This window comes from Ylistrum balloti, unplaced genomic scaffold (assembly GCF_031769215.1).
Source record: "Ylistrum balloti isolate Yb309-2 unplaced genomic scaffold, AGI_CSIRO_Ybal_v1 Utg370114, whole genome shotgun sequence".
Lineage (NCBI taxonomy): Eukaryota > Metazoa > Mollusca > Bivalvia > Pectinida > Pectinidae > Ylistrum > Ylistrum balloti.
In genome coordinates, this window is record NW_026782134.1 from 67,133 (window position 1) to 84,492 (window position 17,360).

At 38.0% G+C, this 17,360-nt stretch overlaps 1 protein-coding gene across 1 annotated transcript in view; it reads left to right on the plus strand.

The window, feature by feature from the left end:
* Window positions 1–17,360, plus strand: part of LOC132550258 (uncharacterized) — a 36,975-nt gene that overhangs the window by 4,175 nt on the left and 15,440 nt on the right. Inside the window, exons 6-38 of the mRNA XM_060214305.1 lie at window positions 248–406; window positions 654–950; window positions 1,307–1,465; window positions 1,713–2,009; window positions 2,366–2,524; window positions 2,772–3,068; window positions 3,423–3,581; window positions 3,828–4,124; window positions 4,481–4,639; window positions 4,887–5,183; window positions 5,540–5,698; window positions 5,946–6,242; window positions 6,599–6,757; window positions 7,005–7,301; window positions 7,658–7,816; window positions 8,064–8,360; window positions 8,717–8,875; window positions 9,123–9,419; window positions 9,776–9,934; window positions 10,182–10,478; window positions 10,835–10,993; window positions 11,241–11,537; window positions 11,894–12,052; window positions 12,300–12,596; window positions 12,953–13,111; window positions 13,359–13,655; window positions 14,012–14,170; window positions 14,418–14,714; window positions 15,071–15,229; window positions 15,477–15,773; window positions 16,114–16,272; window positions 16,517–16,813; window positions 17,154–17,312. Coding sequence (XP_060070288.1) covers window positions 248–406; window positions 654–950; window positions 1,307–1,465; window positions 1,713–2,009; window positions 2,366–2,524; window positions 2,772–3,068; window positions 3,423–3,581; window positions 3,828–4,124; window positions 4,481–4,639; window positions 4,887–5,183; window positions 5,540–5,698; window positions 5,946–6,242; window positions 6,599–6,757; window positions 7,005–7,301; window positions 7,658–7,816; window positions 8,064–8,360; window positions 8,717–8,875; window positions 9,123–9,419; window positions 9,776–9,934; window positions 10,182–10,478; window positions 10,835–10,993; window positions 11,241–11,537; window positions 11,894–12,052; window positions 12,300–12,596; window positions 12,953–13,111; window positions 13,359–13,655; window positions 14,012–14,170; window positions 14,418–14,714; window positions 15,071–15,229; window positions 15,477–15,773; window positions 16,114–16,272; window positions 16,517–16,813; window positions 17,154–17,312 — 7,455 coding nt within the window. The remainder of the gene's footprint in view (window positions 1–247; window positions 407–653; window positions 951–1,306; window positions 1,466–1,712; window positions 2,010–2,365; window positions 2,525–2,771; window positions 3,069–3,422; window positions 3,582–3,827; window positions 4,125–4,480; window positions 4,640–4,886; window positions 5,184–5,539; window positions 5,699–5,945; window positions 6,243–6,598; window positions 6,758–7,004; window positions 7,302–7,657; window positions 7,817–8,063; window positions 8,361–8,716; window positions 8,876–9,122; window positions 9,420–9,775; window positions 9,935–10,181; window positions 10,479–10,834; window positions 10,994–11,240; window positions 11,538–11,893; window positions 12,053–12,299; window positions 12,597–12,952; window positions 13,112–13,358; window positions 13,656–14,011; window positions 14,171–14,417; window positions 14,715–15,070; window positions 15,230–15,476; window positions 15,774–16,113; window positions 16,273–16,516; window positions 16,814–17,153; window positions 17,313–17,360) is intronic.

A 17,360-nucleotide genomic window follows, 5' to 3' on the forward strand; every position in this document is an offset into this window, starting at 1 on the left:
TTAATTTGTTTTCATGAGCCGTTTCTACTGAAATGTAAGAGAAAATGGCAATATTTCATTGTGAAAGTGTTAAATGAAAAACGTAAGAATACAGTTACGACGGCTTGAATAGAAAATTGATCAATGATGAAGTTTCCGTGAATGATTTACGGTCTATCAATTAGTAGAATAAAACACCACAGATATTCTTTTACATTTTAATGTGCTGATACATTGACGTTGTAAGTAAGGTCTCATGTAATTGCAGATGCAATACTGAGTGAGGCATGCGGCGGTTCAGTTGTGTGCGATGATGGCAAATCTGAATGTATTGCTGGTGATACTGGTGGAGGAAACGTGTGTAGGTGTCAATCTGGGTACTACGACAATAATGGTTTCAGTACAGCTGGTGGAGTGTGTACAAGCAGTAAGTATACGATATGGGAAGTTTGAAAACAATACATACTGACATTGCCATACTCAGAATTGTTTTTATAATATGAGAAAAGTGTTGTGTATGGTGCTACGAAACTATTTTGGTAGGGATTATCCGTATATGATCATTCAATTCATGATGGAATTACATTGAAGACGTTGCTGCGTGAATTGAACAGCTGTATTTCAAAGGACAGGTTTATTTGCATCTGTGTTCATTGTTTTGTCATTATTTTCAGTGAATGACTTAATGGCGACAATGTTGACATTCTCATCTGTAACGTCCAGTGGTGTAATCCTGAGCTGGACAGCTCCCTCCAATTTTGCACAAGTCTCCACTTATACGGCAGTTTGGAGGTTGAACGGTAGTTCTACAGTGGAGGGAAACATGACCGTCGGAAATAACGTGACAACTGCAAATATCACCGGACTGACTCAGGGTACAGATTATGTGTTTTCGGTAGTGTCGAAGGAAATAGGGAGTCGTGCAGAAGAGCAAGAGATCGAATCGAATGACACAGTCACATTAAGTACAAGTATGTTGACACTTTCTATGTGATTATCATTTACTCGGAAGTATGGCATATGTTTTGGAATCGATTTGATTCAATTTGCATATCGTTTGTTGATATTTGTGTAACAAGTTTAATTTGTTTTCATGAGCCGTTTCTACTGAAATGTAAGAGAAAATGGCAATATTTCATTGTGAAAGTGTTAAATGAAAAACGTAAGAATACAGTTACGACGGCTTGAATAGAAAATTGATCAATGATGAAGTTTCCGTGAATGATTTACGGTCTATCAATTAGTAGAATAAAACACCACAGATATTCTTTTACATTTTAATGTGCTGATACATTGACGTTGTAAGTAAGGTCTCATGTAATTGCAGATGCAATACTGAGTGAGGCATGCGGCGGTTCAGTTGTGTGCGATGATGGCAAATCTGAATGTATTGCTGGTGATACTGGTGGAGGAAACGTGTGTAGGTGTCAATCTGGGTACTACGACAATAATGGTTTCAGTACAGCTGGTGGAGTGTGTACAAGCAGTAAGTATACGATATGGGAAGTTTGAAAACAATACATACTGACATTGCCATACTCAGAATTGTTTTTATAATATGAGAAAAGTGTTGTGTATGGTGCTACGAAACTATTTTGGTAGGGATTATCCGTATATGATCATTCAATTCATGATGGAATTACATTGAAGACGTTGCTGCGTGAATTGAACAGCTGTATTTCAAAGGACAGGTTTATTTGCATCTGTGTTCATTGTTTTGTCATTATTTTCAGTGAATGACTTAATGGCGACAATGTTGACATTCTCATCTGTAACGTCCAGTGGTGTAATCCTGAGCTGGACAGCTCCCTCCAATTTTGCACAAGTCTCCACTTATACGGCAGTTTGGAGGTTGAACGGTAGTTCTACAGTGGAGGGAAACATGACCGTCGGAAATAACGTGACAACTGCAAATATCACCGGACTGACTCAGGGTACAGATTATGTGTTTTCGGTAGTGTCGAAGGAAATAGGGAGTCGTGCAGAAGAGCAAGAGATCGAATCGAATGACACAGTCACATTAAGTACAAGTATGTTGACACTTTCTATGTGATTATCATTTACTCGGAAGTATGGCATATGTTTTGGAATCGATTTGATTCAATTTGCATATCGTTTGTTGATATTTGTGTAACAAGTTTAATTTGTTTTCATGAGCCGTTTCTACTGAAATGTAAGAGAAAATGGCAATATTTCATTGTGAAAGTGTTAAATGAAAAACGTAAGAATACAGTTACGACGGCTTGAATAGAAAATTGATCAATGATGAAGTTTCCGTGAATGATTTACGGTCTATCAATTAGTAGAATAAAACACCACAGATATTCTTTTACATTTTAATGTGCTGATACATTGACGTTGTAAGTAAGGTCTCGTGTAATTGCAGATGCAATACTGAGTGAGGCATGCGGCGGTTCAGTTGTGTGCGATGATGGCAAATCTGAATGTATTGCTGGTGATACTGGTGGAGGAAACGTGTGTAGGTGTCAATCTGGGTACTACGACAATAATGGTTTCAGTACAGCTGGTGGAGTGTGTACAAGCAGTAAGTATACGATATGGGAAGTTTGAAAACAATACATACTGACATTGCCATACTCAGAATTGTTTTTATAATATGAGAAAAGTGTTGTGTATGGTGCTACGAAACTATTTTGGTAGGGATTATCCGTATATGATCATTCAATTCATGATGGAATTACATTGAAGACGTTGCTGCGTGAATTGAACAGCTGTATTTCAAAGGACAGGTTTATTTGCATCTGTGTTCATTGTTTTGTCATTATTTTCAGTGAATGACTTAATGGCGACAATGTTGACATTGTCATCTGTAACGTCCAGTGGTGTAATCCTGAGCTGGACAGCTCCCTCCAATTTTGCACAAGTCTCCACTTATACGGCAGTTTGGAGGTTGAACGGTAGTTCTACAGTGGAGGGAAACATGACCGTCGGAAATAACGTGACAACTGCAAATATCACCGGACTGACTCAGGGTACAGATTATGTGTTTTCGGTAGTGTCGAAGGAAATAGGGAGTCGTGCAGAAGAGCAAGAGATCGAATCGAATGACACAGTCACATTAAGTACAAGTATGTTGACACTTTCTATGTGATTATCATTTACTCGGAAGTATGGCATATGTTTTGGAATCGATTTGATTCAATTTGCATATCGTTTGTTGATATTTGTGTAACAAGTTTAATTTGTTTTCATGAGCCGTTTCTAGAAATGTAAGAGAAAATGGCAATATTTCATTGTGAAAGTGTTAAATGAAAAACGTAAGAATACAGTTACGACGGCTTGAATAGAAAATTGATCAATGATGAAGTTTCCGTGAATGATTTACGGTCTATCAATTAGTAGAATAAAACACCACAGATATTCTTTTACATTTTAATGTGCTGATACATTGACGTTGTAAGTAAGGTCTCATGTAATTGCAGATGCAATACTGAGTGAGGCATGCGGCGGTTCAGTTGTGTGCGATGATGGCAAATCTGAATGTATTGCTGGTGATACTGGTGGAGGAAACGTGTGTAGGTGTCAATCTGGGTACTACGACAATAATGGTTTCAGTACAGCTGGTGGAGTGTGTACAAGCAGTAAGTATACGATATGGGAAGTTTGAAAACAATACATACTGACATTGCCATACTCAGAATTGTTTTTATAATATGAGAAAAGTGTTGTGTATGGTGCTACGAAACTATTTTGGTAGGGATATCCGTATATGATCATTCAATTCATGATGGAATTACATTGAAGACGTTGCTGCGTGAATTGAACAGCTGTATTTCAAAGGACAGGTTTATTTGCATCTGTGTTCATTGTTTTGTCATTATTTTCAGTGAATGACTTAATGGCGACAATGTTGACATTCTCATCTGTAACGTCCAGTGGTGTAATCCTGAGCTGGACAGCTCCCTCCAATTTTGCACAAGTCTCCACTTATACGGCAGTTTGGAGGTTGAACGGTAGTTCTACAGTGGAGGGAAACATGACCGTCGGAAATAACGTGACAACTGCAAATATCACCGGACTGACTCAGGGTACAGATTATGTGTTTTCGGTAGTGTCGAAGGAAATAGGGAGTCGTGCAGAAGAGCAAGAGATCGAATCGAATGACACAGTCACATTAAGTACAAGTATGTTGACACTTTCTATGTGATTATCATTTACTCGGAAGTATGGCATATGTTTTGGAATCGATTTGATTCAATTTGCATATCGTTTGTTGATATTTGTGTAACAAGTTTAATTTGTTTTCATGAGCCGTTTCTACTGAAATGTAAGAGAAAATGGCAATATTTCATTGTGAAAGTGTTAAATGAAAAACGTAAGAATACAGTTACGACGGCTTGAATAGAAAATTGATCAATGATGAAGTTTCCGTGAATGATTTACGGTCTATCAATTAGTAGAATAAAACACCACAGATATTCTTTTACATTTTAATGTGCTGATACATTGACGTTGTAAGTAAGGTCTCATGTAATTGCAGATGCAATACTGAGTGAGGCATGCGGCGGTTCAGTTGTGTGCGATGATGGCAAATCTGAATGTATTGCTGGTGATACTGGTGGAGGAAACGTGTGTAGGTGTCAATCTGGGTACTACGACAATAATGGTTTCAGTACAGCTGGTGGAGTGTGTACAAGCAGTAAGTATACGATATGGGAAGTTTGAAAACAATACATACTGACATTGCCATACTCAGAATTGTTTTTATAATATGAGAAAAGTGTTGTGTATGGTGCTACGAAACTATTTTGGTAGGGATTATCCGTATATGATCATTCAATTCATGATGGAATTACATTGAAGACGTTGCTGCGTGAATTGAACAGCTGTATTTCAAAGGACAGGTTTATTTGCATCTGTGTTCATTGTTTTGTCATTATTTTCAGTGAATGACTTAATGGCGACAATGTTGACATTGTCATCTGTAACGTCCAGTGGTGTAATCCTGAGCTGGACAGCTCCCTCCAATTTTGCACAAGTCTCCACTTATACGGCAGTTTGGAGGTTGAACGGTAGTTCTACAGTGGAGGGAAACATGACCGTCGGAAATAACGTGACAACTGCAAATATCACCGGACTGACTCAGGGTACAGATTATGTGTTTTCGGTAGTGTCGAAGGAAATAGGGAGTCGTGCAGAAGAGCAAGAGATCGAATCGAATGACACAGTCACATTAAGTACAAGTATGTTGACACTTTCTATGTGATTATCATTTACTCGGAAGTATGGCATATGTTTTGGAATCGATTTGATTCAATTTGCATATCGTTTGTTGATATTTGTGTAACAAGTTTAATTTGTTTTCATGAGCCGTTTCTACTGAAATGTAAGAGAAAATGGCAATATTTCATTGTGAAAGTGTTAAATGAAAAACGTAAGAATACAGTTACGACGGCTTGAATAGAAAATTGATCAATGATGAAGTTTCCGTGAATGATTTACGGTCTATCAATTAGTAGAATAAAACACCACAGATATTCTTTTACATTTTAATGTGCTGATACATTGACGTTGTAAGTAAGGTCTCATGTAATTGCAGATGCAATACTGAGTGAGGCATGCGGCGGTTCAGTTGTGTGCGATGATGGCAAATCTGAATGTATTGCTGGTGATACTGGTGGAGGAAACGTGTGTAGGTGTCAATCTGGGTACTACGACAATAATGGTTTCAGTACAGCTGGTGGAGTGTGTACAAGCAGTAAGTATACGATATGGGAAGTTTGAAAACAATACATACTGACATTGCCATACTCAGAATTGTTTTTATAATATGAGAAAAGTGTTGTGTATGGTGCTACGAAACTATTTTGGTAGGGATTATCCGTATATGATCATTCAATTCATGATGGAATTACATTGAAGACGTTGCTGCGTGAATTGAACAGCTGTATTTCAAAGGACAGGTTTATTTGCATCTGTGTTCATTGTTTTGTCATTATTTTCAGTGAATGACTTAATGGCGACAATGTTGACATTGTCATCTGTAACGTCCAGTGGTGTAATCCTGAGCTGGACAGCTCCCTCCAATTTTGCACAAGTCTCCACTTATACGGCAGTTTGGAGGTTGAACGGTAGTTCTACAGTGGAGGGAAACATGACCGTCGGAAATAACGTGACAACTGCAAATATCACCGGACTGACTCAGGGTACAGATTATGTGTTTTCGGTAGTGTCGAAGGAAATAGGGAGTCGTGCAGAAGAGCAAGAGATCGAATCGAATGACACAGTCACATTAAGTACAAGTATGTTGACACTTTCTATGTGATTATCATTTACTCGGAAGTATGGCATATGTTTTGGAATCGATTTGATTCAATTTGCATATCGTTTGTTGATATTTGTGTAACAAGTTTAATTTGTTTTCATGAGCCGTTTCTACTGAAATGTAAGAGAAAATGGCAATATTTCATTGTGAAAGTGTTAAATGAAAAACGTAAGAATACAGTTACGACGGCTTGAATAGAAAATTGATCAATGATGAAGTTTCCGTGAATGATTTACGGTCTATCAATTAGTAGAATAAAACACCACAGATATTCTTTTACATTTTAATGTGCTGATACATTGACGTTGTAAGTAAGGTCTCATGTAATTGCAGATGCAATACTGAGTGAGGCATGCGGCGGTTCAGTTGTGTGCGATGATGGCAAATCTGAATGTATTGCTGGTGATACTGGTGGAGGAAACGTGTGTAGGTGTCAATCTGGGTACTACGACAATAATGGTTTCAGTACAGCTGGTGGAGTGTGTACAAGCAGTAAGTATACGATATGGGAAGTTTGAAAACAATACATACTGACATTGCCATACTCAGAATTGTTTTTATAATATGAGAAAAGTGTTGTGTATGGTGCTACGAAACTATTTTGGTAGGGATTATCCGTATATGATCATTCAATTCATGATGGAATTACATTGAAGACGTTGCTGCGTGAATTGAACAGCTGTATTTCAAAGGACAGGTTTATTTGCATCTGTGTTCATTGTTTTGTCATTATTTTCAGTGAATGACTTAATGGCGACAATGTTGACATTGTCATCTGTAACGTCCAGTGGTGTAATCCTGAGCTGGACAGCTCCCTCCAATTTTGCACAAGTCTCCACTTATACGGCAGTTTGGAGGTTGAACGGTAGTTCTACAGTGGAGGGAAACATGACCGTCGGAAATAACGTGACAACTGCAAATATCACCGGACTGACTCAGGGTACAGATTATGTGTTTTCGGTAGTGTCGAAGGAAATAGGGAGTCGTGCAGAAGAGCAAGAGATCGAATCGAATGACACAGTCACATTAAGTACAAGTATGTTGACACTTTCTATGTGATTATCATTTACTCGGAAGTATGGCATATGTTTTGGAATCGATTTGATTCAATTTGCATATCGTTTGTTGATATTTGTGTAACAAGTTTAATTTGTTTTCATGAGCCGTTTCTACTGAAATGTAAGAGAAAATGGCAATATTTCATTGTGAAAGTGTTAAATGAAAAACGTAAGAATACAGTTACGACGGCTTGAATAGAAAATTGATCAATGATGAAGTTTCCGTGAATGATTTACGGTCTATCAATTAGTAGAATAAAACACCACAGATATTCTTTTACATTTTAATGTGCTGATACATTGACGTTGTAAGTAAGGTCTCATGTAATTGCAGATGCAATACTGAGTGAGGCATGCGGCGGTTCAGTTGTGTGCGATGATGGCAAATCTGAATGTATTGCTGGTGATACTGGTGGAGGAAACGTGTGTAGGTGTCAATCTGGGTACTACGACAATAATGGTTTCAGTACAGCTGGTGGAGTGTGTACAAGCAGTAAGTATACGATATGGGAAGTTTGAAAACAATACATACTGACATTGCCATACTCAGAATTGTTTTTATAATATGAGAAAAGTGTTGTGTATGGTGCTACGAAACTATTTTGGTAGGGATTATCCGTATATGATCATTCAATTCATGATGGAATTACATTGAAGACGTTGCTGCGTGAATTGAACAGCTGTATTTCAAAGGACAGGTTTATTTGCATCTGTGTTCATTGTTTTGTCATTATTTTCAGTGAATGACTTAATGGCGACAATGTTGACATTGTCATCTGTAACGTCCAGTGGTGTAATCCTGAGCTGGACAGCTCCCTCCAATTTTGCACAAGTCTCCACTTATACGGCAGTTTGGAGGTTGAACGGTAGTTCTACAGTGGAGGGAAACATGACCGTCGGAAATAACGTGACAACTGCAAATATCACCGGACTGACTCAGGGTACAGATTATGTGTTTTCGGTAGTGTCGAAGGAAATAGGGAGTCGTGCAGAAGAGCAAGAGATCGAATCGAATGACACAGTCACATTAAGTACAAGTATGTTGACACTTTCTATGTGATTATCATTTACTCGGAAGTATGGCATATGTTTTGGAATCGATTTGATTCAATTTGCATATCGTTTGTTGATATTTGTGTAACAAGTTTAATTTGTTTTCATGAGCCGTTTCTACTGAAATGTAAGAGAAAATGGCAATATTTCATTGTGAAAGTGTTAAATGAAAAACGTAAGAATACAGTTACGACGGCTTGAATAGAAAATTGATCAATGATGAAGTTTCCGTGAATGATTTACGGTCTATCAATTAGTAGAATAAAACACCACAGATATTCTTTTACATTTTAATGTGCTGATACATTGACGTTGTAAGTAAGGTCTCATGTAATTGCAGATGCAATACTGAGTGAGGCATGCGGCGGTTCAGTTGTGTGCGATGATGGCAAATCTGAATGTATTGCTGGTGATACTGGTGGAGGAAACGTGTGTAGGTGTCAATCTGGGTACTACGACAATAATGGTTTCAGTACAGCTGGTGGAGTGTGTACAAGCAGTAAGTATACGATATGGGAAGTTTGAAAACAATACATACTGACATTGCCATACTCAGAATTGTTTTTATAATATGAGAAAAGTGTTGTGTATGGTGCTACGAAACTATTTTGGTAGGGATTATCCGTATATGATCATTCAATTCATGATGGAATTACATTGAAGACGTTGCTGCGTGAATTGAACAGCTGTATTTCAAAGGACAGGTTTATTTGCATCTGTGTTCATTGTTTTGTCATTATTTTCAGTGAATGACTTAATGGCGACAATGTTGACATTGTCATCTGTAACGTCCAGTGGTGTAATCCTGAGCTGGACAGCTCCCTCCAATTTTGCACAAGTCTCCACTTATACGGCAGTTTGGAGGTTGAACGGTAGTTCTACAGTGGAGGGAAACATGACCGTCGGAAATAACGTGACAACTGCAAATATCACCGGACTGACTCAGGGTACAGATTATGTGTTTTCGGTAGTGTCGAAGGAAATAGGGAGTCGTGCAGAAGAGCAAGAGATCGAATCGAATGACACAGTCACATTAAGTACAAGTATGTTGACACTTTCTATGTGATTATCATTTACTCGGAAGTATGGCATATGTTTTGGAATCGATTTGATTCAATTTGCATATCGTTTGTTGATATTTGTGTAACAAGTTTAATTTGTTTTCATGAGCCGTTTCTACTGAAATGTAAGAGAAAATGGCAATATTTCATTGTGAAAGTGTTAAATGAAAAACGTAAGAATACAGTTACGACGGCTTGAATAGAAAATTGATCAATGATGAAGTTTCCGTGAATGATTTACGGTCTATCAATTAGTAGAATAAAACACCACAGATATTCTTTTACATTTTAATGTGCTGATACATTGACGTTGTAAGTAAGGTCTCATGTAATTGCAGATGCAATACTGAGTGAGGCATGCGGCGGTTCAGTTGTGTGCGATGATGGCAAATCTGAATGTATTGCTGGTGATACTGGTGGAGGAAACGTGTGTAGGTGTCAATCTGGGTACTACGACAATAATGGTTTCAGTACAGCTGGTGGAGTGTGTACAAGCAGTAAGTATACGATATGGGAAGTTTGAAAACAATACATACTGACATTGCCATACTCAGAATTGTTTTTATAATATGAGAAAAGTGTTGTGTATGGTGCTACGAAACTATTTTGGTAGGGATTATCCGTATATGATCATTCAATTCATGATGGAATTACATTGAAGACGTTGCTGCGTGAATTGAACAGCTGTATTTCAAAGGACAGGTTTATTTGCATCTGTGTTCATTGTTTTGTCATTATTTTCAGTGAATGACTTAATGGCGACAATGTTGACATTGTCATCTGTAACGTCCAGTGGTGTAATCCTGAGCTGGACAGCTCCCTCCAATTTTGCACAAGTCTCCACTTATACGGCAGTTTGGAGGTTGAACGGTAGTTCTACAGTGGAGGGAAACATGACCGTCGGAAATAACGTGACAACTGCAAATATCACCGGACTGACTCAGGGTACAGATTATGTGTTTTCGGTAGTGTCGAAGGAAATAGGGAGTCGTGCAGAAGAGCAAGAGATCGAATCGAATGACACAGTCACATTAAGTACAAGTATGTTGACACTTTCTATGTGATTATCATTTACTCGGAAGTATGGCATATGTTTTGGAATCGATTTGATTCAATTTGCATATCGTTTGTTGATATTTGTGTAACAAGTTTAATTTGTTTTCATGAGCCGTTTCTACTGAAATGTAAGAGAAAATGGCAATATTTCATTGTGAAAGTGTTAAATGAAAAACGTAAGAATACAGTTACGACGGCTTGAATAGAAAATTGATCAATGATGAAGTTTCCGTGAATGATTTACGGTCTATCAATTAGTAGAATAAAACACCACAGATATTCTTTTACATTTTAATGTGCTGATACATTGACGTTGTAAGTAAGGTCTCATGTAATTGCAGATGCAATACTGAGTGAGGCATGCGGCGGTTCAGTTGTGTGCGATGATGGCAAATCTGAATGTATTGCTGGTGATACTGGTGGAGGAAACGTGTGTAGGTGTCAATCTGGGTACTACGACAATAATGGTTTCAGTACAGCTGGTGGAGTGTGTACAAGCAGTAAGTATACGATATGGGAAGTTTGAAAACAATACATACTGACATTGCCATACTCAGAATTGTTTTTATAATATGAGAAAAGTGTTGTGTATGGTGCTACGAAACTATTTTGGTAGGGATTATCCGTATATGATCATTCAATTCATGATGGAATTACATTGAAGACGTTGCTGCGTGAATTGAACAGCTGTATTTCAAAGGACAGGTTTATTTGCATCTGTGTTCATTGTTTTGTCATTATTTTCAGTGAATGACTTAATGGCGACAATGTTGACATTGTCATCTGTAACGTCCAGTGGTGTAATCCTGAGCTGGACAGCTCCCTCCAATTTTGCACAAGTCTCCACTTATACGGCAGTTTGGAGGTTGAACGGTAGTTCTACAGTGGAGGGAAACATGACCGTCGGAAATAACGTGACAACTGCAAATATCACCGGACTGACTCAGGGTACAGATTATGTGTTTTCGGTAGTGTCGAAGGAAATAGGGAGTCGTGCAGAAGAGCAAGAGATCGAATCGAATGACACAGTCACATTAAGTACAAGTATGTTGACACTTTCTATGTGATTATCATTTACTCGGAAGTATGGCATATGTTTTGGAATCGATTTGATTCAATTTGCATATCGTTTGTTGATATTTGTGTAACAAGTTTAATTTGTTTTCATGAGCCGTTTCTACTGAAATGTAAGAGAAAATGGCAATATTTCATTGTGAAAGTGTTAAATGAAAAACGTAAGAATACAGTTACGACGGCTTGAATAGAAAATTGATCAATGATGAAGTTTCCGTGAATGATTTACGGTCTATCAATTAGTAGAATAAAACACCACAGATATTCTTTTACATTTTAATGTGCTGATACATTGACGTTGTAAGTAAGGTCTCATGTAATTGCAGATGCAATACTGAGTGAGGCATGCGGCGGTTCAGTTGTGTGCGATGATGGCAAATCTGAATGTATTGCTGGTGATACTGGTGGAGGAAACGTGTGTAGGTGTCAATCTGGGTACTACGACAATAATGGTTTCAGTACAGCTGGTGGAGTGTGTACAAGCAGTAAGTATACGATATGGGAAGTTTGAAAACAATACATACTGACATTGCCATACTCAGAATTGTTTTTATAATATGAGAAAAGTGTTGTGTATGGTGCTACGAAACTATTTTGGTAGGGATTATCCGTATATGATCATTCAATTCATGATGGAATTACATTGAAGACGTTGCTGCGTGAATTGAACAGCTGTATTTCAAAGGACAGGTTTATTTGCATCTGTGTTCATTGTTTTGTCATTATTTTCAGTGAATGACTTAATGGCGACAATGTTGACATTCTCATCTGTAACGTCCAGTGGTGTAATCCTGAGCTGGACAGCTCCCTCCAATTTTGCACAAGTCTCCACTTATACGGCAGTTTGGAGGTTGAACGGTAGTTCTACAGTGGAGGGAAACATGACCGTCGGAAATAACGTGACAACTGCAAATATCACCGGACTGACTCAGGGTACAGATTATGTGTTTTCGGTAGTGTCGAAGGAAATAGGGAGTCGTGCAGAAGAGCAAGAGATCGAATCGAATGACACAGTCACATTAAGTACAAGTATGTTGACACTTTCTATGTGATTATCATTTACTCGGAAGTATGGCATATGTTTTGGAATCGATTTGATTCAATTTGCATATCGTTTGTTGATATTTGTGTAACAAGTTTAATTTGTTTTCATGAGCCGTTTCTACTGAAATGTAAGAGAAACTGGCAATATTTCATTGTGAAAGTGTTAAATGAAAAACGTAAGAATACAGTTACGACGGCATGGATAGAAAATTGATCAATGATGAAGTTTCCGTGAATGATTTACGGTCTATCAATTAGTAGAATAAAACACCACAGATATTCTTTTACATTTTAATGTGCTGATACATTGACGTTGTAAGTAAGGTCTCATGTAATTGCAGATGCAATACTGAGTGAGGCATGCGGCGGTTCAGTTGTGTGCGATGATGGCAAATCTGAATGTATTGCTGGTGATACTGGTGGAGGAAACGTGTGTAGGTGTCAATCTGGGTACTACGACAATAATGGTTTCAGTACAGCTGGTGGAGTGTGTACAAGCAGTAAGTATACGATATGGGAAGTTTGAAAACAATACATACTGACATTGCCATACTCAGAATTGTTTTTATAATATGAGAAAAGTGTTGTGTATGGTGCTACGAAACTATTTTGGTAGGGATTATCCGTATATGATCATTCAATTCATGATGGAATTACATTGAAGACGTTGCTGCGTGAATTGAACAGCTGTATTTCAAAGGACAGGTTTATTTGCATCTGTGTTCATTGTTTTGTCATTATTTTCAGTGAATGACTTAATGGCGACAATGTTGACATTCTCATCTGTAACGTCCAGTGGTGTAATCCTGAGCTGGACAGCTCCCTCCAATTTTGCACAAGTCTCCACTTATACGGCAGTTTGGAGGTTGAACGGTAGTTCTACAGTGGAGGGAAACATGACCGTCGGAAATAACGTGACAACTGCAAATATCACCGGACTGACTCAGGGTACAGATTATGTGTTTTCGGTAGTGTCGAAGGAAATAGGGAGTCGTGCAGAAGAGCAAGAGATCGAATCGAATGACACAGTCACATTAAGTACAAGTATGTTGACACTTTCTATGTGATTATCATTTACTCGGAAGTATGGCATATGTTTTGGAATCGATTTGATTCAATTTGCATATCGTTTGTTGATATTTGTGTAACAAGTTTAATTTGTTTTCATGAGCCGTTTCTACTGAAATGTAAGAGAAACTGGCAATATTTCATTGTGAAAGTGTTAAATGAAAAACGTAAGAATACAGTTACGACGGCATGGATAGAAAATTGATCAATGATGAAGTTTCCGTGAATGATTTACGGTCTATCAATTAGTAGAATAAAACACCACAGATATTCTTTTACATTTTAATGTGCTGATACATTGACGTTGTAAGTAAGGTCTCATGTAATTGCAGATGCAATACTGAGTGAGGCATGCGGCGGTTCAGTTGTGTGCGATGATGGCAAATCTGAATGTATTGCTGGTGATACTGGTGGAGGAAACGTGTGTAGGTGTCAATCTGGGTACTACGACAATAATGGTTTCAGTACAGCTGGTGGAGTGTGTACAAGCAGTAAGTATACGATATGGGAAGTTTGAAAACAATACATACTGACATTGCCATACTCAGAATTGTTTTTATAATATGAGAAAAGTGTTGTGTATGGTGCTACGAAACTATTTTGGTAGGGATTATCCGTATATGATCATTCAATTCATGATGGAATTACATTGAAGACGTTGCTGCGTGAATTGAACAGCTGTATTTCAAAGGACAGGTTTATTTGCATCTGTGTTCATTGTTTTGTCATTATTTTCAGTGAATGACTTAATGGCGACAATGTTGACATTGTCATCTGTAACGTCCAGTGGTGTAATCCTGAGCTGGACAGCTCCCTCCAATTTTGCACAAGTCTCCACTTATACGGCAGTTTGGAGGTTGAACGGTAGTTCTACAGTGGAGGGAAACATGACCGTCGGAAATAACGTGACAACTGCAAATATCACCGGACTGACTCAGGGTACAGATTATGTGTTTTCGGTAGTGTCGAAGGAAATAGGGAGTCGTGCAGAAGAGCAAGAGATCGAATCGAATGACACAGTCACATTAAGTACAAGTATGTTGACACTTTCTATGTGATTATCATTTACTCGGAAGTATGGCATATGTTTTGGAATCGATTTGATTCAATTTGCATATCGTTTGTTGATATTTGTGTAACAAGTTTAATTTGTTTTCATGAGCCGTTTCTACTGAAATGTAAGAGAAACTGGCAATATTTCATTGTGAAAGTGTTAAATGAAAAACGTAAGAATACAGTTACGACGGCATGGATAGAAAATTGATCAATGATGAAGTTTCCGTGAATGATTTACGGTCTATCAATTAGTAGAATAAAACACCACAGATATTCTTTTACATTTTAATGTGCTGATACATTGACGTTGTAAGTAAGGTCTCATGTAATTACAGATGCAATACTGAGTGAGGCATGCGGCGGTTCAGTTGTGTGCGATGATGGCAAATCTGAATGTATTGCTGGTGATACTGGTGGAGGAAACGTGTGTAGGTGTCAATCTGGGTACTACGACAATAATGGTTTCAGTACAGCTGGTGGAGTGTGTACAAGCAGTAAGTATACGATATGGGAAGTTTGAAAACAATACATACTGACATTGCCATACTCAGAATTGTTTTTATAATATGAGAAAAGTGTTGTGTATGGTGCTACGAAACTATTTTGGTAGGGATTATCCGTATATGATCATTCAATTCATGATGGAATTACATTGAAGACGTTGCTGCGTGAATTGAACAGCTGTATTTCAAAGGACAGGTTTATTTGCATCTGTGTTCATTGTTTTGTCATTATTTTCAGTGAATGACTTAATGGCGACAATGTTGACATTGTCATCTGTAACGTCCAGTGGTGTAATCCTGAGCTGGACAGCTCCCTCCAATTTTGCACAAGTCTCCACTTATACGGCAGTTTGGAGGTTGAACGGTAGTTCTACAGTGGAGGGAAACATGACCGTCGGAAATAACGTGACAACTGCAAATATCACCGGACTGACTCAGGGTACAGATTATGTGTTTTCGGTAGTGTCGAAGGAAATAGGGAGTCGTGCAGAAGAGCAAGAGATCGAATCGAATGACACAGTCACATTAAGTACAAGTATGTTGACAATTTCTATGTGATTATCATTTACTCGGAAGTATGGCATATGTTTTGGAATCGATTTGATTCAATTTGTTGATATTTGTGTAACAAGTTTAATTTGTTTTCATGAGCCGTTTCTACTGAAATGTAAGAGAAACTGGCAATATTTCATTGTGAAAGTGTTAAATGAAAAACGTAAGAATACAGTTACGACGGCAATATAATTGATCAATGATGAAGTTTCCGTGAATGATTTACGGTCTATCAGTTAGTAGAATAAAACACCACAGATATTCTTTTACATTTTAATGTGCTGATACATTGACGTTGTATGTAAGGTCTCATGTAATTGCAGATGCAATACTGAGTGAGGCATGCGGCGGTTCAGTTGTGTGCGATGATGGCAAATCTGAATGTATTGCTGGTGATACTGGTGGAGGAAACGTGTGTAGGTGTCAATCTGGGTACTACGACAATAATGGTTTCAGTACAGCTGGTGGAGTGTGTACAAGCAGTAAGTATACGATATGGGAAGTTTGAAAACAATACATACTGACATTGCCATACTCAGAATTGTTTTTATAATATGAGAAAAGTGTTGTGTATGGTGCTTCGAAACTATTTTGGTAGGGATTATCCGTATATGATCATTCAATTCATGATGGAATTACATTGAAGACGTTGCGTGAATTGAACAGCTGTATTTCAAAGGACAGGTTTATTTGCATCTGTGTTCATTGTTTTGTCATTATTTTCAGTGAATGACTTAATGGCGACAATATTGACATTGTCATCTGTAACGTCCAGTGGTGTAATCCTGAGCTGGACAGCTCCCTCCAATTTTGCACAAGTCTCCACTTATACGGCAGTTTGGAGGTTGAACGGTAGTTCTACAGTGGAGGGAAACATGACCGTCGGAAATAACGTGACAACTGCAAATATCACCGGACTGACTCAGGGTACAGATTATGTGTTTTCGGTAGTGTCGAAGGAAATAGGGAGTCGTGCAGAAGAGCAAGAGATCGAATCGAATGACACAGTCACATTAAGTACAAGTATGTTGACAATTTCTATGTGATTATCATTTACTCGGAAGTATGGCATATGTTTTGGAATCGATTTGATTCAATTTGTTGATATTTGTGTAACAAGTTTAATTTGTTTTCATGAGCCGTTTCTACTGAAATGTAAGAGAAACTGGCAATATTTCATTGTGAAAGTGTTAAATGAAAAACGTAAGAATACAGTTACGACGGCAATATAATTGATCAATGATGAAGTTTCCGTGAATGATTTACGGTCTATCAATTAGTAGAATAAAACACCACAGATATTCTTTTACATTTTAATGTGCTGATACATTGACGTTGTGAGTAAGGTCTCATGTAATTGCAGATGCAATACTGAGTGAGGCATGCGGCGGTTCAGTTGTGTGCGATGATGGCAAATCTGAATGTATTGCTGGTGATACTGGTGGAGGAAACGTGTGTAGGTGTCAATCTGGGTACTACGACAATAATGGTTTCAGTACAGCTGGTGGAGTGTGTACAAGCAGTAAGTATACGATATGGGAAGTTTGAAAACAATACATACTGACATTGC